Source organism: Chanodichthys erythropterus, chromosome 21 (assembly GCF_024489055.1).
Source record: "Chanodichthys erythropterus isolate Z2021 chromosome 21, ASM2448905v1, whole genome shotgun sequence".
NCBI classification, from domain to species: domain Eukaryota; kingdom Metazoa; phylum Chordata; class Actinopteri; order Cypriniformes; family Xenocyprididae; genus Chanodichthys; species Chanodichthys erythropterus.
In genome coordinates this window covers 26,911,078-26,935,430 of record NC_090241.1, presented here as the reverse complement: position 1 = coordinate 26,935,430, position 24,353 = coordinate 26,911,078, and the positions used below count along the sequence as shown (strand labels likewise).

At 39.9% G+C, this 24,353-nt stretch overlaps 1 protein-coding gene across 9 annotated transcripts in view; it reads right to left on the bottom strand.

Moving 5' to 3' along the window:
- Positions 1 to 20,155, bottom strand: part of cadpsb (Ca2+-dependent activator protein for secretion b) — a 100,532-nt gene extending 80,377 nt beyond the window's left edge. For all 9 annotated transcript variants that reach the window (XM_067372815.1, XM_067372818.1, XM_067372817.1 and 6 more), the window contains exon 1: positions 19,636 to 20,155. In XM_067372815.1, coding sequence (XP_067228916.1) covers positions 19,636 to 19,974 — 339 coding nt within the window. In that variant the 5' untranslated portion in view covers positions 19,975 to 20,155. The remainder of the gene's footprint in view (positions 1 to 19,635) is intronic.
- Positions 20,156 to 24,353: the final 4,198 nt, after the last annotated feature.

Below are 24,353 nucleotides of genomic sequence, written 5' to 3'. Positions count from 1 at the left end.
GAGTAGGCTATCTTTGAAAAGCTCGCGCTCAAGTGTGCGCGAGAAGGAGTGATGGAGCTGTAGCCTACCCGAGAAATTATATATATATATATATATATATATATATATATATTAACCGCTCCAAATTGTAGTGGACGAGCTCACATCGGGAAAAATTATGGGGGGGGCAACTGCCCCCCCCAATGCCGCCCATGCTCACAACTATATAATATAAGAGGATGAATGAATGAGATAGTGTGGTTAAGAGACACAAATCATGTGATACTGCATACTTACTACACACAAACTCATTTCGTCATATTGATGATGCTATATCCATCAAAGGACTGAATCAATGACTCACTCAAAGACAGTAACTTGTCGCCTCCTATTGGTGTATCCATGTAACGTGCATGAAGAGTCAGAGATAGCACACCCATCTTGTCATCATTTACTCACCCTTAAGTAGTTCCAAACCTGTATGAATTTCATTCTTCTGCTGAACACAAAAAAGATATCTTTAAAAATATGGGTAACCAAACAGTTGATGGGTCCCAATGACTTCCATAGTATGGAAAAAAAATTTGTATTACTGTTAAAAAGTCTTGCTAAAAAAAAAAAAAAGGAAAAATTGAAGCAGAATTTGTTGTTTATAGATCTGATAAAAGCAAAAACACTCTCAGTAACAGCTGTGCTAACATCCAGTACAACAGCTCTTTTGCTACCTTGCAAACACTGTAATAAAATATTCCTTTGTAAAAACCCCAAACATTCAGAATTTTAGAAGAAACATAAAGCCTCAAGCAGGAGAAGCTTGTCTCAGAGCAGTAATGTTAGAGGAAATGCAAATGGATTACTTTGCATTTGCTTACACGAACCTTCACCACACACCAAAATGCCTTCTTAAATATGTTCAATTCAATCCCTGGACCTTGACTGGTACGTGTGTATGTGTCTCTTTGTGTGCGCACATTGTCTCACTAACATTCTATCGGCGTAGTATCGACAGCACAATAAGACTAGGCGATGTAGGATTTGGACGCTGGTGAAGTATCTATCATCAGAACATAGAGTAGCCTATAGCGTTTCAATGAATTTTGAAACCGTAGCATTTTAATCACACTTCCAAAAGACAGAGCCCACAGCCAGCCTTTTCTTTGACAGAAGTGCGCGAGAGAAAAAAAGGACATGTTCAGAGTGAGTAAGGGAGTAAAGTGGGGGAAATGATGGGAAAAGCAAAGTCTCATGTGATGGAAAGACAGAGAGAGTGCCTTTAGAAGGCTTTTGGTGCTTCTATGTGAGCTGAGAGGTATCTAAGTAGTGTGTGACAGAAAGAAAAGCTACAGCGTGCTCAGTATTAGAGTTAATGGGCGTGTGTGTGTCTGTCTCAGAGAGAGCTAACGTGTGTGGGGGTGAAAGCACTTGCCTGAAACTCTACTAATCCTAAAAATAAGAACTTGTGCCATGTGACACACAGACTCTGTAAGATTGCTTCCCCCTGTGAAGAATTAATGCTACCCTGACAGAAAAGATGCAGTCAGATCAGACAGATTATGACAAAAACGAAATGCACGTGACTGGGTTTTTTTATATATATATATATATATATATATATATATATATATATATATATATATATATATATAAAGGGCTGTCAAAATTAACTTGTTAAGTTCCCTTTCGAGGGAACTCGCGCTGCGTCCGATAGGAACGCTTTGGGAACGCCTCCAGCGTGATAGCGTCTGATGCACGACTGTCAACTAGTCCAATGGCGAGAGTGAACGTCACGGGCGGGTGACGTCACGACCAGGGAAAGGATAAATACACATCCGGTGCAACCGGCTTCAGCTTTTCTGCCTCAGCAAAAGCGCTCTTTGTGAAACTGTCTTTGTCTATTTATTGTTGTCTGTCTCTTTATCATACAGCACAATATATATCAGTAACATGGCGAACACACAAGCATTTAGACCGTGTGCTCCTCCCTGCCCTCGTTTTCTCTCGGGTGGGGATACACACGATTTGTGCGTTATGTGTTTGGGAGCGGAGCATGCTCTTTCAGCCTTCGAGGGGCTGAATGCGAGCATTGTGAAAAACTTCCCCTGAGAACGCTCCCGCTCCCGCCTCGCACTTTTCGAGGAAAGTGCGCAGGCAAGCGTTCCTCACGGCTCTGGACCCGCTGCTGCCGAGGCAGCGCGGAGAAAGATGTCGTGGGGCTCGCAGATGGATCTGTCAGCGGGGTTTGAGACGAGCACGAGTGCTTTTTCTCAGCCTTCACCTGGCAGATCCCGCGCCCCTCTCTGGTGTCGGAAGCCCGCCCCGCGGCTTCTTCCGCCCAGGGAGAGGGCTCGTCGCATCAGCACTCTAGTTCTGAGGAATTAGACGTGCTGAGCGTCGATATGGGGGAAGATGACTCGCCATCACTCTCCCTGAGTACGAGGAGCTGGTGGATGTGCTTTCTCGTGCTGTGTCAAAATTAAACATCGTGTGGCCAGCCGAGAATCTTGGCGCTCGTCCAAAAAGCAAACTGGACGAGCGGTTTCTGTCATCAAACAAAGCACTTCCACCACGGGGCCTTCCCTTTTTCCCTGATTTGCATGATGAGATATCTAAAACTTGGAAAAAGCCATACTCATCACGTCTTTTCAGCCCTCATGTGAAACACTACTCTAATATAAGAGGGCTGAAAGAGCATGGTTATGGGGCGATGCCCCGGGTTGAACAGACGCTTGCGAGTTATCTGTCCCCGGGTTCAGCATCGTCTCTGAAGGCCTCAGCTTTGCCCACAAAACCACTAAAAGCTACATCAGGGTTAGTGGGGAAAGCGTATACGGCAGCAGGTCAGGCTGGTGCGTGCTTGCATACTATGGCTGTGTTGCAAGCGTACCAAGCAGACCTGTTGAAGGATTTGGATGGTGGGGAGGGGATTGGCTCGGACGCTGTTCGAGAACTTCGTCGAGCCACAGATCTGTCTCTAAGAGCCACAAAGGAGACCGCCAGAGCTGTTGGGCGGTCTATGGCAGCCTTGGTGGCGACAGAGAGGCACCTGTGGCTTAATCTGTCTGAATTGAAGGATAAAGACAGGGCCTTTCTCCTCGACGCTCCGCTTGCACCATCTGGCCTGTTCGGCGACGCAGTCACATCTGTTGTCGACAGGTTCCAGGAAGCTAAGAAGCAGGCGGAGGCGTTTAAAAAGTATCTTCCACGCCGCCATCCACCTTCTGGGGCTGCTGGGCGTGAGCAGTCCCAGCCGTACAGCTCCTCGTACCGGCGCAGCAGAAAGAGAGTGTCGCCTCTCGAGCTCCACCCCAAAGACACGGTGGGCCGGGACGGCACTCTCAGCCCAAGCCTTCCAAGCCGAAGACAGACCTGAGGGTTTTGCTTCAGGCGAAGAAGGCTGGGCAGAAGAAGTCCTGACGCCAGTGGTGTCAGATTTCTGAGGAGCAGCCCCACACGTGGTGGTGCGGTACACACCTCAGTATACGGTGCCCGTTCCACCTCGTGGCCCTCAGGGGGCCGTTCTGCCAACCCCGCCACCCTTGGTGCTTCGGGGCGCAGCGGTTCCCACCGAATTAGTGACGCAGTGTTCAGAACATCAACACGACACCGCGTCACATCCTCTGAGAGGATAAATTTACATCAAAAATGTGCTGTGAACAAAACACCAGAGGCCAGCCTCGAGAGGCTGGTTCCCTTAGTAGATTTTCTGGTAGAGTGGGAATCTCTTCAAAATATCTCACGTTGGGTCCTGCAAATTATAGAGAAAGGTTACAAAATCCAGTTTTGGTGCCGTCCACCTCTATTCAAAGGAGTGCTGCATACGTCAGTGCTTCCTCAGCAGGCTTTGGTGTTGGAGCAAGAAATAAAAACCTTATTAGCAAAGGAGGCTATAGAGAGGGTTCCGGTTACCGACAGGGAGTCGGGGTTTTACAGCCGGTATTTCTTGGTTCCAAAAAAGGATGGGGGATTGCGCCCTATTTTAGATCTACGTCATCTGAATCGAGCAGTTCAAAAGCTAAAATTCAAGATGCTGACGTTAAGTCAAATCGTGACTCAAATCAAATCCGAGGATTGGTTTGTCACAATAGATCTCAAGGACGCATACTTCCATATCTCCATCCTTCCACAGCACAGGAAGTTCCTGAGGTTCGCTTTCGGGGCGAAGCGTACCAATTCCCCGGGTTCTTCCGTTCGGCCTAGCTCTCACCCCGCACATTCACAAAATGTGTAGATGCAGCGCTGGCCCCGCTCAGGCTGCAGGGCATACGCATCCTGAATTATATCGACGACTGGTTGATTTTGGCACAGTCAGAGGAGATGGCGGTTCGGCATCGAGATGTCGTTCTCGCACACATTCGGAAATTGGGGTTGAGACTGAATGCCAAGAAAAGCGTACTTACTCCACAACAGAGGACCACTTTTCTTGGTGTGGTTTGGGATTCGGCGACAATGCGAGCATGTCTCTCTCCAGCTCGCATCACTGCTATTCTATCAGCCGTAAAAGAATTGAAGCTAGGCCAGTCACGCACTGTAAGGCAGTTTCAGAGACTGTTGGGTCTGATGGCAGCAGCGTCCAACGTGATACCTTTTGGCCTGCTGTACATGAGGCCCTTACAGTGGTGGCTCAGGACCAAAGGGTTTTCCCCGAGGGGCAACCCACTTCGCATGATCAAGATCACGCGGCGCTGTCTCCACGCCTTGATCATATGGAAGAAGAATTGGTTCCTGTCCCAGGGCCCTGTGTTAGGAGCTCGATGTCGTCGTGTCACTTTGACAACGGACGCTTCTCTCACAGGCTGGGGAGCGGTAATGGAAGGCCGCTCAGCTCAGGGTCTGTGGAAGAGTCATCAGCTCTCGTGGCACATAAATTGCCTGGAGATGATGGCAGTTTTCAATGCATTGAAGTTCTTCCTTCCAGACCTGAGGGGCCATCATGTGCTAGTCAGAACAGACAACACATCGGTGGTCTCCTATATAAATCGGCAGGGGGGTCTGCGGTCGCGCCCATTATACAAACTGGCGCAACAGATCCTCCTGTGGTCTCTGGGGAAGATGCTCTCCTTGAGAGCTATCTATATTCCAGGGATTCAGAATATTGGAGCAGACACTCTGTCGAGGCAGGGGCTGAGGCCAGGGGAATGGAGACTTCACCCGGAGGTGGTGAAGCTCATATGGGAGATTTATGGCCAAGCGGAAGTGGATCTGTTCGCGTCTCAGGATACGACGCACTGTCCACTTTGGTTCTCCCTCACACTTCCAGCTCCTCTGGGGCTGGACGCCATGGTACAGACGTGGCCGAGGCTGCGTCTGTATGCTTTTCCCCCAGTTGTTTTGCTCCCGGAGTTCTGGAGAAAGTTCGCCAGGAAGGGATAACTCTATTGCTAGTAGCACCTCACTGGCCGAGCCGAATATGGTTCTCGGACCTGATAGCTCTTCTCGATGGCTCACCTTGGAAGATTCCGATCAGGAGGGACCTCCTGTCTCAGGCGGGGGGCACGATTCTGCATCCCCGTCCAGAAATGTGGAATCTGTGGGTTTGGCCTGAGGGGCCAAGCTCATAGAAGCTGGTCTCTCAACTGAGGTTGTAGAGACCATTCTTCAGTCCAGAGCTCCTTCCACGAGGAAACTATATGCCCTTAAGTGGAAACTGTTCACTTCCTGGTGTCAAGAACGACAGTTGGATCCAGTCTACTGCCAGATTGGTTCAGTACTTGAGTTCCTGCAGTGCCGTTTCTCATCTGGGTTAACCCCATCTACACTTAAAGTTTATGTGTCGACTATATCTGCTTACCATGCCCATGTGGATGGTACTACTGTTGGGAAGAACCCATTAGTCATTCGTTTCCTCCGTGGCACCCAGAGGCTGAGGCCTGCGATGCGCACGAGGGTCCCTGCTTGGGATTTGGCTATTGTGTTAGAAGGCCTATCTATAGCTCCATTTGAGCCTATTGAGTCAGTCTCAGATAAGTTCCTGACACTTAAGACTGTCTTCCTTCTCGCCGTATCATCCCTTAAAAGAGTAGGAGACCTTCAGGCCCTTTCAGTGTCCCCGACCTGTCTTGAGTTTGCTCCGGGGATGGTCAAAGCCTTCCTTTACCCCAAACCTGGATATATTCCGAAGGTTTTGACTAATGTTCCAAGGCCTATTGTGCTGCAAGCCTTTTATCCTCCTCCATACATTACACCAGACCAGGAGAAGTCGAATCTACTGTGTCCAGTGCGAGCATTGGACACATATGTCCACAGAACTGCCCTGTGGAGGAAAGCAGATCAGTTATTTGTGTGCTTTGGACCACATAACAGAGGTCGTCCAGCATCTAAACACACGGTAAGCAAGTGGATAGTCGAGGCTATTTCACTTGCTTACGAGGTCTCTGGCCAGCAGTGTCCATTAGCTGTCAGAGCACATTCGACTAGGAGTATGGCGGCCTCCAAGGCCTTAATCTCGGGGTTTCCCTCAAAGAGATCTGCGATGCGGCCGGTTGGTCCTCGCCACTCACCTTTGTAAGGTATTATGACCTTGACCTGGACGCAGCTCCAGGATCATCGGTTTTGCTGTCTTAAGTGTGCCAGAGTTTCACACAGACAGGTATTTGTGATTATGGCGTTTTGGTATATCGTTCCCAAAGCGTTCCTATCGGACGCAGCGCGAGTTCCCTCGAAAGGGAACGTCTCAGGTTACGTATGTAACCATAGTTCCCTGAGATAGGGAACGAGACGCTGCGTCGCGTTGCCATACTCCCTGCATCCCTGTGATCGTTTTGCCTCGGCAGTATTTAGCTGAAGCCGGTTGCACCGGATGTGTATTTATCCTTTCCTGGTCGTGACGTCACCCGCCCGTGACGTTCACTCTCGCCATTGGACTAGTTGACAGTCGTGCATCAGACGCTATCACGCTGGAGGCGTTCCCAAAGCGTTCCTATCGGACGCAGCGTCTCGTTCCCTATCTCAGGGAACTATGGTTACAAACGTAACCTGAGACGGTTTGTGATTAATGAGTCATTTTTTTAGTTTAAAATGTTAAAAATATTTAAAGGATTAGTACACTTCAGAATTAAAATTTCCTGATAATTTACTCACCCCATGTCTTCCAAGATGTTCATGTCTTTCTTTCTTCAGTCGAAAAGAAAATTCATTTATGTTAATTTATTTACGTTACATACTTTTTAACCACAAATGCTCGTCTTGCACTGCTCTGCGATTTGCCACACATGACGTAATCACGTTTAAAAGGTCACGTGTGACGTAGGAGGAAGTACCTCTGTATGACGAAAAACTCAAACAAAATCATCCGACATCATTGTTTTACCTTTTTTTTGTAAAGAGCGTTTGGCTTTGCACGTTCATTTTGTAGACTTTGGATCTGTACTTTCACCTACGACACACGTGACCTTTCTAACATGAAAGTCATGCATGGACGAGCGGTGCAAGACAAGCATTTGTGGTTAAAAAATATATACATTTTAATATTTTTTTTACAAAATGACTGATCGTTTAGCTAGATAAGACCCTTATTCCTCATCTGGGATCGTGTAGAGCACTTTAAAGCTGCATTGAAACTGTAATTTGGACCTTCCACCCATTGTACCCCAATGAAGTCCACTATATGGAGAAAAATCCTGGTATGTTTTCCTCAATAACCTTCATTTCTTTTTTCGACTGAAGATAGATAGACATGAACATCTTGGATGACATGGGGATGAATAAATTATCAGGAAATTTTAATTCAGAAGTGAATTAATAATCATTTAATGCAATTAATGCAGCATTCGTTTTCCTGGCATCGTTTGGCTAGTGTTACATTATTTGATGACGCTATCATTCATTGAAATCATAACACAAATCTGTACTATATATAAATATATAATGTCAGGATATGAACCCAGGTCCTTTTCACATCTTATACAGTAATTATGTGATCAACTAAGTTACTAAAAAGTGTTTTTTGTCTCATATGGCCATGTCTTGTCTCATCTAGGGCACAAAATGGGCCAACACTGCTCCTGCTGCCCCCTTAAAAATCATAGGATGAAAGGGGATTAGAGGGAGCTTTCATGCTAAAATGTAATAGATGCTCTCTTCACGTGCTCAAAGTCGAAATAGAGACCTTGAGAAAAACAGAAGGTCATGTCGGCCTGCCAGGAAACAGAGGAAGAGGGAGAGACAGGGAGTGAAAGGAAGGAGGGAGGAGTGCTAGTGCTGCTTAATGGATTATAGGATATGGAAAAAGCTGGATGGGAAGGAGGGAGGGAGAGAAAGTGTGTGTGTTTTCTGGTTCACAAGTGGGTGTGTGGCAGCGACGGCATGAGAAAAATTGCTCACATGCTTTAGAATAAGGGTGCAGGCAGCTCTCCTAGAGAGACACGGCTGTAGTGCCACAACAACTAGTAGCTACTGCTGTTCATCACACTAGATTGTGACACAATCCTCCTCCTCCACTCTGGCTAATACTACTTCCTTTCATCCTACTCTCCATGCCTCTAGGCGAAAAAAACCTGCAGACTTATCTAAACTACTGTTCTGGCTCAAGGCTATTGATGGACCTATATATTGGCCAGACTGTTTTGAGATTATAAGCATCAGACAGCCAATAACTGTTCCCACTTGGCTAATTAACTCTCCATTGTGTCAGTTGTGTCCAAAATCTACAAACAGCCTTAAAGATTAATAATAAACATTTTTCGTTTTTTCTTTAAATATTTTAGTGAGCACATTAGCAATTAATATGATTTACATGTACACATTTTACAATATATAATAAAATAATTTCTTTAAACGCTATACAATATGGTGAACAACACAACTTTTAGTTGCATTGTTATTTAGTAAAAAATTCAATATATTCCTTTGTGCGCCAAATCAAAGTTTAGTTTTTGGTTTGCTTCTTCACTAGGGTTGTTATCATTTCTCTCACTCCTAACTGAGCCACCTATCTTCAAAGTGCACAAATATGAGAAGCCAATTAGTGCTGAATAGCAACATTATTTACACATAAGTTTTGCCTCTAATTTATCATCATAGCTAGGACACATTTCCATGATTATTATAAGTCTCATTAGGAGCTTTATCAGGGCAGAAGTAAGTTATCCATAGTGCCTGAAATACAGTAAGTGTGAACACACATTCACAATCTTCTTTAGCATATAAAACAACCACATAATGAATATGCTTTCAACAACTTTTACAAATTAGGTATCATCTGCAATAACCAAAATAAAGATGTGAAAGAAAAAAACATCACCTCTCCTGAATTCTGTCGCATCATCTCTGTTATGTAAATGCACTTTATGGTATCCTTGGGTCTCTAATTCTGTTCTTAATCTGTACAGAAAAGTGCTGAAATAGCTTGAGCAGATGTCCCTCATCTCAGGGTCTTTCTCAGACTTCTCTCAGAGCAACACTTATTTAAATAGCCTTGAAAAATCACACATGTACAAACTTGTACAAATACAGACTTCCACACGTACTGCAATGCCCCTAAAAATATGAACAAAAATCAACACTTTTTCAGCAAAAGCAAACATTTTCAAACACACACTGCTCTGGCACTTTAGAAATGTAAATACACTGATCCAAAAGTTCAAAATATGAACAAAAATCAACACTTTTTCAGCAAAAGCAAACAATTTCAAACACACACTGCTTTGGCTATTTAGAAATGTAAATACACTGATCCAAAAGTTCAAACACAGACTTCAGAACGAGCTTTGATTAATGAATATGGATGCATAAAATATTCTGTTGTTCATATTCACACTGCACTGAAATGGTTTTTAACTGGGAAGTCATGCTACACATATGCATGCATATTATTACAATTAAATTAATTAGGTATTTGAATATTGTGTGTGTGTCCATTTATCTATGTATTGATGAATCAATATCATTCATAAATCTGAATTTATAATTTCAAGAGCGCTAGGCTAAATTTACTCTCTGGGTCAAAAGTTAATTAAAGCAGCACTAAAAACAGCCACCATTCATTCCACTATTTAATAATTCACACTCAAATGTGAATGACCTGCTAGGAGGTTTAAGGACCTTCCAGTTGGATGTTTATTACTTCTGACAAAATGAATCTGCCAGTCTCTCACTTTCTATTCCTCTCCTCACCTGTCCTTTTTTCTCAGTGTGCTTAATGAACCGATAAATTTCATCCCTCTCACCCTGTTATATTAATAAGGTAATTTCATAATCTCCAAATCTCATCTGAGGAGATCCAGTTCTGGCCTTTCAATCAAACATCCTCTTATCTCCACAGGAACCTCTCCTAACTAACTCCTGCTCCATCCAGGTGCCATAACTGCTGCCATCTCTCAGGCTCTCCTAATCTCCTATCTGACCTCCACTCTCTTTCTATTAGTGTCGCTGTCATTGCTGTGTCCTCAACCTGTTCCCTTCATGTCTCTCCTCTACCCTTAATATTCTGTATTATGAAGCACTAGAATTAAACAATCATTTCTGTTTATTTTAAATTATTTTTCAAAATTAATATTTGAAATAAAAACAAATATATTTTCCTTAATTATTAGAATCCAACAAAGTAACAGCAAACAACAACTGACCATTCGCAAAGATGCACCCCCTTTAGTTACTGAGGCTATGTTCGACAAGCCATGAATGCCGATCTCTCGCCACACATCATGTTCTAACGCAGTGAAAAATACATCTCGGAGCACAGAGGACACTGACAACGCGTAGACAGACAAGACAGATCAGGTTACTTTTGATATGAATCAAAGTCTCAAATTTTGTCATTTTTAAAGAAATTTTAAAGAAAAAAATACCGTTTTGTGGCTCTTTAATGTGTCGTGACAGAACGCTGTAGCGCCTCAGTTCATTTAAAGCATCAAATAAACATGAACGAACATCATAAGGAATGTTGTTTCAATCGCGGAAATACGTCAGTACACACCATTTTTCAAGTTCAAGTCTACCTATGTTAATCTGCTAACTCCTCTGACTGCTTTGTCGGACAAAATGGTGGATTCGGCATTATGATTGGTTAGATCGCCTGCCAATCAAACTCCTGGCGAAGGGTCAATTGTCCACCATGAAATCAAAAATTGACCATTAGAATATGGAATATTGCAGTATTTATTATAAATGTAATATTTAATCAAAATGAATTCCCCCCCCCTTGCAGTGACATCTCTTCTCTGATGATGTGTTCACTGGTGTGAGGGCAGGACAACCTGTCACTCACATGAGATCACACAAAGACTATAGAATAATACAAGACGTGTCACTCGTATTGTTTTGAATGGGAGAAAGTGTAACGCGCAATATGGCTGAATAAGTCCCGCCTTCTAAATAAGAGCCAATCGCCGACTGGTAAAGTCATCGCGTCACTTCAGCTGCCGTTAGAATTTTCTATAGAAACAGTCAGACGCGCGCCTCCAAAGAGACGCGCATTTAGGTCAGTGTATGCGCATTAGCTTGATCCGGCCTGAAAAATAATTTTTTTTTGTCATGATTCGAGCGTTTAGAAACTAAATTTATGAGCCGGTTGTTGTTAGATTTCATTGGTGATTTCAAATATGAAATTTAATCGTAAGGTTGGCGAACATTTTTGGAGAATTTTATGTTTTCCCATTCAAAGAGATTGCATGAAGCCCAGGATGCCCGAGAGGCGTTTCAAAGATGGCCGCCGAGTGAAATGACTTATCTTAAAGGGACTTTGGATCACAGCAATAGCAAACCACAACATTCCAACCATCCAATCAATTTCCGATGGACAAGTCCCACCCTACATTTTTTCTATGTTATTTTACTCAGATTTAGTATGTCACAATAGGGAAGCAACTTACATTTCATGTCATATTTAAAGGTATTTTTAATGGATTTTTATGGACAAAATTAACACACCTGTGAATTAAAGAAAAAAGAAAAAACTTTAGGCAGAGGTCAAATTCTTTTCTGAGCCAATCCGAAGACTTTGAGTTCTGCCTGTCAATCATTTTAAGTGATTGAACGGGCAGCCCATAGATGACAAACAGGAATCCGACAGTGTGATAGTTGAAGCAGATCATTCTCATTAAATGCCATATTTACTTTCATAAGCTGTTGTCAGTTGTTAGTTTGTCATGTGAGAATTCTATTTTCCTCCTGTTGTTTTAGACAACACTGAGATGTGCTGCTGCTCTCCTGCTCATCTCTAATTAATTTTTGAGGATGGGACTTTGGAAAGATGGGGGTGTGTCTGTTCATACTGCAACAGCAAAAGCCTTGTTTCAAGCATTGAGGGGAAAAAAAACAGAATTTGCTTACATAACTGTTCTATAAAAGTCATTTGTCAGTGATTTGACATACACAGAAACCAAAATAGCAAATATAATGTGGATCCATTAATCTCTCCCATTCTCACTGACCTGTTTTAAATGAAATCCCTCATAAATCACAACCCACATACTGATGTTGTAGACTGTGTTTCATGTGTGCAACATCTGCCTGGAATTTTAGTTTTGAAAACACTAGAATTTGCTATTTACTGTAATATGTATTTGGACATATTAATGCAAATTCAGTTTTAAATTTTGTTTTTAATTTTAATCACAGTCCAAAAAGGATTGGGGGTTTTTCTTGAGGGATTTTTATGTTTTTCTTCCCTCGTATTTTTCAGTTTTCACTGCTCTACAAATTTGATTTATGGTTGATTTATGAAAGTTCAGCTTAAGCTTTAAAATTAAATATGTTGTTGCAAATCTTCATGAACTTCAAATGGACATAGATCAAGTCATTTGTTTTATTAATATTTGGTCTTGTTAAATTTCCATTAGATATTTTTATAGCTGTCTATCCTAAGTTTTTTGCTTTCCAGTCTCATCCACTCCTCTTGTTTTATATTTCACACTGACCAGAAGCTCTGCTTTTGCCTTGAAAACTAACCTGTCTTTCAACATGTGCATGTGGTATTGCGGCAGAGGTTTCATACACATGCACACACTACAAGCTGTTACCGTCGCTCCGTAAAAAAGACCTCAATTGGAAATCACTGGAGAATGAAACTGAATTTGTGAGCCTGGCAACTCGATACAGGCATGGTAACTTCATCCATCACACAAAGCTACTCTGATTTGCCTTTCTGTCTGAACAAGAATAAAATCATGTGGCCAGCAGGCCAACCCAGTGGGGCTCTCAGACCATAGAGAAAGCCTGTAGGGTCATTCTCATTGGGTTTGATTGTGCTAAATACTCTGAAACACAGGGTTTGATTGAGTTCATTCCCCATTCACCCATCTTTCTTGCGCTTGCCTCTTGTAATAAAGAGGAAAATCTCCTTTTGCAAGCCCTACAGCAATGCAGACATTTAACAGGTTTGTAAAGCCTTTTATGTGGGACAGGCATTATTTCTCCTAGATAGGCACACAATAAACAGACCCTCATTTTAATGTGTGAACACCAGACATTGCATTAATAAAAGACTCTCTAGGTGATGCATCTCATTTGAGACCAGCAGTTCAGTATATTTCCATCCCATTCATTTATAACCTAATGTGAGTGATATGCTACATTTTACACATTTATGCGCATACAGTATGATTCCTTGCAGTGCAACAGTAGACCCACTGTGCATCTAAACAGGGCCATTGGTTTTAGATTTCAAATACGCATCCACCGAAGGCTTGTACATAGATAAAAGGCCTAGCTGTGAGTGACAGTATAACACTGCAGTCCCTTTGTGCCGTTTTTCACAAGGTCAACAGCCTTTACAAGGTGTGACTGTGCAATACAAACAATAGTCAAGCTAAACCTGTCAACATGTGGTATCAGATGCAAATGCACACGCCAACGGATGACAATGCAAATGTGTAACCTCAAGACTGATGTGTATAAGCTTTAGACTGACTCAATGTAGGGATGGTAGAACCTAATAAAAATTGACATTTAGTGCATTTTATTTATTATTTTATTAAACTATTTTATTTTACAAAATACTTTCAAAGACATTTCCTCCACACTTAATACTGCTTTGTGCTTTATTATACCAGTTCAGTAAACAAAACGTAAATACTATTCCATTTAAACTTCCATTTTAGACACAACATTGGTAGATACTTTGTTTATTTTTGCTATGCCAAACAAAAAAGTTGCGAACAGATCCACAGAAGAATTACTGTTGCATAATTCCTGTGTGTTTTGAATGAATCGGTTGATTGAACAAGTGAATCGCTCGTACCTGGTTGATTCCTAAATTACGGAGCCCCGCACCTGACATGCAAGAAAAAAAATTTAATTGTGCGCACAATTTACTAATTCGTTCCCTCAATTTACTAAATAATGCTCACAATTTACTATTTCGTTCCCTCGATTTATAAATCATGCGCATGATTTATAAATCGAGGGAATGAAATAGTAAATCGTGCACACGTTTTAGTAAATCGAGGGAATGAAATAGTAAATTGTGCGCATTTTTTAGTAAATCGAGGGAATGAAATAGTAAATTGTGCGCACGTTTTAGTAAATAGAGAGAACGAATTAGTAAATTGTGCGCAAGATTTAGCCTACTATTTTTTCCCTGCATGTCATGTCCGGGGCTCCGTACTACATTAATCATTGTGTTTGAACAAATTGTTTGAGTGAAAATTATTCAAGTAACTCAATCAATTGTCGCCACCTACTGGCGTAATGATGTAACTTTCAGTAAAAGTCGCTTAAAAAACTGAAATTCAAGGATAAGAAATAACTTTGTCCTATATTTATAATATATTTACAGAGCCCTGCACATGATATGCAGGGGAAAAAAGTAAATCGTGCTCACAATTTACTAATTTGTGTGGAGCCCCAGACATGACATGCAGGAAAAAGTAGTAGGCTAAATCCTGTGCGCGATTTACTAATTTGTTTCCTCGATTTACTAAAATTTGTGCATGATTTACTATTTCGTTCCCTCAATTTCTAAATCATTCGCATGATTTATAAATCGAGGGAATGAAATAGTAAATTGTGCGCAGATTTTAGTAAATAATGTGCACGATTTAGTAAATCGAGGGAACGAAATAGTAAATTGTGCGCACAATTATTTTTTTTTTCTTGCACATCATGTATGGGGCTCCGTAAATTCATTCCCTCGATTTACTTAATCATGCACATGATTTATAAATCAATGGAATGACTTAGTAAAGCGTGCGCATGATTTAGTAAATCAACGGAACGACTTAGTAAAGCAGGCACACAGTTTAGCCTACTATTTTTTTCCTACATGTCATGTGTGGGGCTCCGTACATATTTAATCATTAATATTTATCATATTTTATTTGTAGATATATTGTATGTGCCATTTTCAAAATGCAATATATGTTGTAATATTTTTTACTTTACATAACAGTTGAAATTAGTGTATAATAGCAACAGATTCCAACCTTAAAGGGGTCCTTGGCTGTGATTTCACTATTTTAACTTTAGTTAGTGTGTAATGTTGCTGCTTGAGCATAAACAACATCTGCAAAGTTACGATGCTCAAAGTTCGATGCAAAGGGAGATATTTCTTTAAAAGAAATCTCTTTTTAAGGACTACAACAAACAGCTGCTAGGGACTACAACGAGCTTCTTCCCGGGTTGGTAACATCACAAACCCCAAAATTTACATAATTCTTTAATCCCCTTTAATTTCTTTTAAAAGCAGATCCTATTACGTGAACAGGTAATTGTGATCCAAAATAGCAGGTAATTTAGGTAAACCACAGAAGAAGAGAAAGATCAAATAAAAAGCTAAAGGACAAAAGGGTAGGAAAGGAGACCTCATCTGCAGATAAGTTCATCTGAAATGACACAAAGATTTGCTTAGCCAGCTAAGTAAAAGACAATGAGCCCTTGAAAGCTGTCACCACCAGTATTATTCAGCGAGGAGTGATATTTCAGCGGGATGTACACACTGTATGTACTGATCTGATGAAAAACATAACGTTTCATTTTATAGGCGCAACAAAAAGCTAGAGGGTCTGGAGTCTGTAAGGCCTCTACATCCTCACGATGTGTCCTTGTTACGAGACCACCTTATCTGCTGAAATGGGGGGACATCTACCATCTATCAGTGATGAAATCAAACACGGGAAGGATACAGATAATTGAAATTCTATCCTCCCCAAGGCCCGTGAACAAAACTGCTGAGAGATCTCTATCGTGTGCCTGTATCATCTGGAGTTCAAGCAAGGGCTGCCGGCCCAGACCAGAGGCTCGAGAGCAGATACAGGGTGAGTACAGGAGACGCTGCTGACAGCATACAAATTAGTCTAAGGCAAAACCCACAGTAAAAGTGACCACCTGGACTAAAAACTAAGAGAATGAAATGTGATTCACAGGCTATAGAAACAATGAGGCTGTCATTCAACATTATTGAATTTTATAATGGACTGACTGAGCAGAGGACGGTTGACTAATGAGCAGTTTGCTGGAGACATGAACCATGATAAGCCTTTCAGATGCACCAAACTTAAATGAAAAACTCATCCAAGCTAGGAAGGCAGCCTTTTAGAAGAGCAAAGATTTTAATTCTAATTCTGGATTTGATTTATTTCCACAGTAAACACTCACTGCATACTTGGATGCTTCAAGGTTTTTTTTGAATAAACAAAAAAAAAATGAATAAGTTTTGTTATTAGCCAGCAGCTACACTCAGTGACACCCAAGAGTAGAAATGGATGTAAAATTGACAGCAAATTTAATAATAATATCCCCAACATATGATGTGATTTATAACTAAAGAGGAAAATAATAGATTATAATGTCCATAGATATGGCTTTAGTTAACCTTTAAATGGAAAGTAATTTTCATGTATTTTTTCATGTAATTTCATGTATTAATCGCTTTTTTATTGTCAATGTATGAACAGCTTGTAACGAAACTTAAAAAACAAGAACTTCACCATGGGTATATTGGGGTCTTGAATCATATTCAGTCTATTGTATGTTACGTGTGCACTACTGTGAGCGCGAGAAATAAGTTGCTGGCTGCAGTTCACTTAACGGCCACCGGTGTCACTAATAACAAGGCTTTCTGAATATTACATACAGTGGCTGAATCCCAAATGGCACGCTTCTATGCACTTTCAGTCTCGTGGACTTACAATGCCTGCCATGTGCGTCCGTTAAGTCCACGAGACAGTAGGGTGTCCCATTCATCATTTTAGGTTTCAAAAGGGTGCTCGTGAGCGCATTACGAATCAAAGCGGCACTACGTCACGAAAGTGCGGACTGAGAGGAAGACCGTGAGGATTTAGGGTGCCATTTGGGACCGGGCCAGTACAGCCCCTTTAAGGACTTTCATAATGACTCAGAATAGGAACACAATATGTATCATTCTCCAAGCAACAAAATAACTTGCATAACCAAATTGTCTTAATATAACAAAGTTTTAGGTAACGTTATAATCAACATGTGAGCATCAACCTGATAAAGATCACATCGTTTCAGAAATCAAGCTACTCCATATACATATAAGAAATAATGCACGAAGGAGATTTGATTTTCTTCATGATAGAAAAACTGTTATTACTTAATGAGACATATGCTACAGCCATTACCTTCAATTCCCTGAGCTCCTCTGATATCACATTAGCTGAATAAGCACTCATAAAACTACTAGTTAAGCTTTCTGCAAATAAATTAGTGCAGCCTAAAGAGATTAAAAAAACACTTAATTATGATTTTAGTGGTGATATCTTAACCCCAAAATGCTAATATGAGTATGCTATTTTTGCTATTTTTTAATATGAAATTATCTTTTTCATCTGGCACTCCAGAAAAACCATTCTGAACCTATTGTTTTACCATTAGTATGTTATTTTGTATAATAAATGATAATTAATATGTACATATTCAGGATTTTTTTTTCCATCTGTTTATTTTCAGTTTATTTTCAGATTTATATTTAGTGAGAAAACAAGTAAATGTAATGCCATCATTTAGCAACTAATTGAATCCCATTTTTTACTAATTTACTGTATGAATTCTATTGGGAATAATTAATCTGAAAACTACTATAGTGCAATATGGTGTATGAATCTATGTAGAAGCTTTTTAATAAAGCCACTGATCTTTACCATTCACCATAATGTACCTCTCAACAAAAAACAGAGTTCTACCATTCTTTCGACCCTGCTTTTGATAGACGTCCTTCATGTCGATGATTCACATGGATGATTCTGAATCACTGAAGTGATTGACTGCAATGATTCTATTGAACCTAAAGGACCTCAACAGTGACTCAACTCTGGGATTCATTGTAATGACCCAAATACCGTCAGCCCTGACTCACTCAACTGCAAACGCATTATGAAGATCAGAGCTTTGACTTCTTGTAATGTCAAACAGCAGGTATTCCAATACAATGTTATTGATCAAAGCTTTTACAGCTTTTACATCTCACGTGAGGCTGCCTAGCATTGAATAACAATATGGGACTCATACTTCCGCAGCTTTTCAATGAGCCTATTGTGCTCTCATCTGACTAAGCCATATTGCATAACCAAATTTGCAGCTACGTTGACAATGTCAGAGAGCTTTTTATTTAAAAATGTGATATTTACATATTACACATATATGCCCCAAATTAAATCTTCATATACTTTTTTCTTATACTATTAAAATAATGTCAGGTCAAGTCCACACACTGACAGCAGAACTGTAATGTTTAATGTCATTTTTTCTAATTTAGTTAAAAGTGAAGCAAATATGAATGTAAGTATAAGACTGGACAAAAGAACTGCTGTTTTTCTTTTTGTCACTTACTATAGCAGTAATAGCTGTTAACTGTGGTTTCAGAGCATGTTGTAAATAGTCAAGGATCAGCTTGGATCAATAACTGAGGGAAATTGGATGGGACCTCTGAAAGATACCTCTCTGAACAAAGAAACATTTTTATGGCAGTAACTGAAGTCTATAACAGGTTTCTTTTGTTTCTTCCAGCCTTGAGTCAACTGTCAGCAAATAAAACTCTCAGGATCATTTCTAAACACACGTTAGATTTGTTGTATTTCATTTAGACTTGTTGTTTATCAACGGGCTTTTGAGTAAAAATTAGTAAAAACTAAATAATTGCGTGAAATAACTAAAAAAAAAGGAAAGAGAAACTCGTAAAAATACGATTAGGTATTTACAACACCAGATGACATGACGAATACGTTCGTTATGCTTTGTCGACCTTCTGAACGGTGGATTCAGCGTTTGCATCTGTTACACCAAAAGTCACCTTGGAAGATGAATGAGTGGCGCGAGAGATGGCGCAAACGGAACTGAATATCCTATGGCCGCAAGACTGCACACAACCACTGACTTCCAATGTGAACGAGTCACATGACTGTACTACGGCAATGACACCGCTTTATTTTGGTCCATCAGCCTCTTGAAGAATATCTATAATTAGAGCTCGTCTCGTGCGGCCGAATTTGACCGAAAGTGCACGAATTCCTTGGGGTTTGGGGGCTCGCGACAGGACCTTCTGAGCTTTAAAAACAGGCTGACAATGAAGACTGTGATTTTATAGGTGTCCCGTGAAGGATGTGGTGATTTTTACAAATGTTCCCTCACTTTAAGAGTAATATCACCTGATATATTTAAGGGATTCAAAGCAATGTTTATTGATAATGGCATGCCATAAAAGGAGCATTGTGATGCATAACGTTTTTCTCAAGGTGAGACCCGGACACCTCATGCTCTTACCTTCAGTTGTCGCCTTGCCATGTCGGTAGGCTGCTTGGCGTTGAAAGGATAGGCGACGCATCGCATCACAAAGACATAGAGTTGCAGCTTCTTCTTTCGTTCCTCTTCTTCCCTCTGCAGTTTCTCCACGTCCTCCTTGTCTTGCTCGCTGGCGGCCGACGGGCTCGGGCTGGATGGTCGCGCGCTGGAGCCTCGGCTGGTGGGTTGGAGCCTATCGGTGCTCTCGCTGGTCCTGCTGGGGGAGATGCGAGTGGCTCCGGACTGAGGAGCCATCACCTCTCGGCTTTCCTCTTCCACTATCCCGTCCGATTCCTCTTCGCTGGAGGATGGATCCAACATTTTTGCTCTCGGGCAGCGCTCGCCTAACCGTACAAGCGAATTAAACGCACGATGGGATATTTACGGCGTGTAAAGGTATCAGTTTGTTGACGTAGTGTTCGGCATTCAGAGGGCTGCTCGACTGTTGGTGAATTTGTAATATCCTGACACACTTCGGGTGCGGAAGCAGACACTGCAATCTCTTCACTCGACCAGAGCAAAGATGCTGCTGCTGCATACGTGTTCCGTGCTGTGCCTCCGTTCGCCAGTCATTGCGAGGGACTGAAGAGGAAAGGGGATGGGAGGGGCGCGCGCAATGAAAAGAGCGAATGATGGCCACTTCCTGCTGAGTCTCGCGTGAGACGCAGGCGCTGTCCGCGGTGCTGGATGAGAGAGCGGGTCATTTCGGTCGCAAAAATGGTGAGGGTGGATGACACCGAGAATGTGCTGTTATTTCATTTGACCTCTGTATTTCACTCGCAAAGCAGGGACTTGCCATGTGACATCACCACATGACATATTTCATTTTAAATGTATGCTTGCTTGCTTTATTGAACTGTTTTTAGTCTAAAAACATAGTATAAAATTTCAGAAGTCAATCAAATATTTGAAATATTTATGTAATTATTAGACTATATTTATAGTGTCTTACATCTATTCTGAGAAGAAATAAACAAATACATCAACTATTTATTAGCAGACTTTCCCTATAAACACCATTACAGGAATACTTCACCATTACAAGAATACTTCACACCATATATACATACATTCATATATATATATATATATATATATATATATATATATATATATATATATATATATATATATATATATATATATACAGTACAGTCCAAAAGTTTGGAACCACTAAGATTTTTAATGTTTTTAAAAGAAGTTTCGTCTGCTCGCTACATTTAATTAATTAAAAATACAGTAAAAACAGTAATATTGTGAAATATTATTACAATTTAAAATAACTGTTTTCTATTTGAATATATTTCACAAAGTAATTTATTCCTGTGATGGCAAACTAATCTTTTGTAACATTATAAATGTCTTTACTGCCACTTTTGATTGATTAATTGCATCCTTGCTGAATAAAAGTATTCATTTCTTTAATTTCTTTTCAAAAAAATAAAAATAAAAATTCTTACTAACCCCAAACTTTTGAACGGTAGTGTATAATGCTACAGAAGCTTTGTATTTCAGATAAATGCTGTTCTTTTGAACTTTCTATTCATCAAGGAATCCTGAAAAAAAAAAAGTACACAACTGTTTTCAACATTGAAAATAATCATAAATGTTTATTGAGCAGCAAATCAGCATATTAGAATGATTTCTGAAGGATCATGTGACACTGAAGACTGGAGTAATGATGCAGAAAATTCAGCTTTGCATCATAGGAATAAATTACTTTGTCAAATATATTTAAATAGTACACAGTTATTTTAAATTGTAATAATATTTCACAATATTACTGTTTTTTACTGTATTTTTAATTAAATAAATGTAGCCTTGGTGAGCAGACGAAACTTCTTTTAAAAACTTTAAAAATCTTAGTGGTTCCAAACTTTTGGACTGTACTGTATATATATATATATATATATATATATATATATATATATATATATATATATATATATATATATATATATATATGTATAGCTATATATATATATATATATTAGGTCATTTGGTACAACTGCTATAAAACATGGAAAATGTTGTAATATTTTAAGAACTTGTACTAAATATAAAATGTTTGATTGTCCTTTTGCTAGCTAGCTAGCTATCAGCCTGTTAATACTGTTTGAAAATATCATCATTCAGTATAACCAAATGCCCTTTTGGTGACAAATTTTGCCCATCTCTTAATAAATGACAAAAGCAGTGTTAATTGATTATAAAAACCACATAATCTCATTGTTAACACTGAATAAAACTTCAAAATTAATTATATCTCCATTATATTTTTTGACACTTTTAAAAAACTTATTCAACAATGGCCCAATTTGTTTTTAGCGATATTTAAAACAGATACAGAATATTTAATACAGATTATTCTTTAAAAAATAAATAAATAAATAAATTTTATATATATATATATATATATTATGAAAGGATAATCTGTAAATCCTCCAGAAGCTTTTACTCTACATAAAGACATATAGTCCTCACAAGCTGTTTGCCATTTAGCAGAAGCTTTTCTATCCGATGTGACTTCTCTTACTATGGCAACAGTCCCTCTGGAGCAACCTGGGGTTAAGTGTTTGACTCAAGGCCACATGGGTGGTAGGGGGTTTTGTTTGTAGTTTTCCTACTTATCTTAAGGTCGTTTTGGGGGCATTTCTGAAGGAGCAGCAAGTCACTGAGTGTTTAGCCCTAACAAAACCACAACATAAGGTGTTTCCAATTGTTTCCAGAGACGAAATCAATAAACAGCAGACACAGAGAAAGAAAATCAGATAAATTACAATGGCAACTAATAAAAGGACGGTCAGATTTATGACGAGCCCCTCCCTTATGCGAGGCCTGCTCTTTCTCAACTATGACATGTTAAACAGCATTCACGGTAAAAGATTTAGGATCTGTTGCCTTCAAAAACAAATACATATTTCAGTATTTTGTGACAGCATATAATTTTTTAACAATATTGGCTTGCATTCTCGCCGTCTCGTGACTGTGATAAATTTCATCATCACACACAGCCCTGCGGCAAGAATTAGTCCCTGACTATGTGCAGTCTTATAGCAATATATCCCAAGGCTCATGTGAATTTTTCTGATAGATAGGAGAAATGTACTTCAGTCATGTTGAATGCATTTTGATCATTCCTGAGGATTGTTCACCCACTATGAAATCAAAAGTAAAGCTATTGTATTGTGTTGCATAATACTTATACCAATAGGCTTCTGAAAAGAACCCCTTCAACTGTAACACGCATATTGTTCTACGGGGCTTGCCGGAGCATTAGCAGTTAAGACTATAAATACAAAGTCCCAGTGGTTCAGACTATCACACCAGATGTTCAGTAACAGCGGTGCTCTCCAAAAACATGTCTGCACATTCACACATTTGCTAAATATAGCTAAGTGTTGGTTTATTTCAGAATAAACCAAAAATCACACTCCTTGAATGTGGCGATGTACCTACCAATATGAAAATATGTCTTGCTGCAAAAAAGCAATTATAACAATTCACCAAAGTGTGTACATTTACTTATAAATGTATTTTACGCTAATGTGAGAAGACAAATATTTCAGTTTCACCTCCACTTGTCACTGTTTTTGAAGTTGATCTCAAACCAAATTAGCACTTCCTGTTTGGGCCTTTTCCGGTGGATGTTGGCATAAATTGTTCTCCAGATCCCCCTGCCACCCCCCCACCCTTGCTCCATCTGCAGCAGCACTCTCTCTGCATCTTAACCATCAATAATTGATTGAGTTTCTTTCTGCCCTGCTTTACTTCAGCTTCAATGTATGTTTCACCATTTCTCTGTAGGTTTGAGGAAGTTGTATGGTAAAGCTAATATTGGCTTATAGTGTTTTTGGCTTGAAGGATGACGAATAATCAATTTCTGGTGGTCTTTTGAATTCTTTTGTTGTTCCAGCATTTATATTTTATTCTTAAGGTTAGGTTGCGCTATGCCGTAACAGTGACTTATCTAATGCATTAAACATTTTGAAAACCATAAAACTGTCTGCATGCACAGTAATAAATAATATAAATTCAAAGAGGGTGCTGTGTGTAATGTTTTTTTTATTATTTATTTATTTGGAGTGTGCATGTGTGTGCATGTTACATGTTTTCATACTAGAAATCATATTAACATTTGACATTATGTCAGTGATTATTTCACATCAGAGGCAGAAGCAGTTCATTTCATTCTCTTCATATTTTCTCCTGCGGAAAAAGACAAAATGGGTTATTAATTGAATGGCTTGAGCTGGCCTTGACACTGCCATTTTTTCGTCCCGTCTCCTTTTCTTTTCCCTTCAGTCTACTTTGACTTTAATACCTACCAATGACAGTTCCATAATTACTGTATTTTCAGGATTTTTACGAGTCCTCTTCTCTCACTTGCTCTCCATACATAAAATAATGCTGAACATTCAGAAGTGTCATGCCAAAACAAACCAAGAAGGCACATGACCCATCACATTTTTGTGGCAAATGGATGTTGAATATGACTTCTAATATATATATATATATATATACAGTCAAACCAAAAATTATTTAGACATTTTTGATATTTTTGATATATTTTTACTAGTGGGTGCAGGACACTATAGTTCATTTATGTAAGTGAGGATAGCAAAATAAAGTAAACTGTGACATATTATACCCAGAAATTATTCATACAGTGGACTTCCAGTAAAACTGATACAATTTGG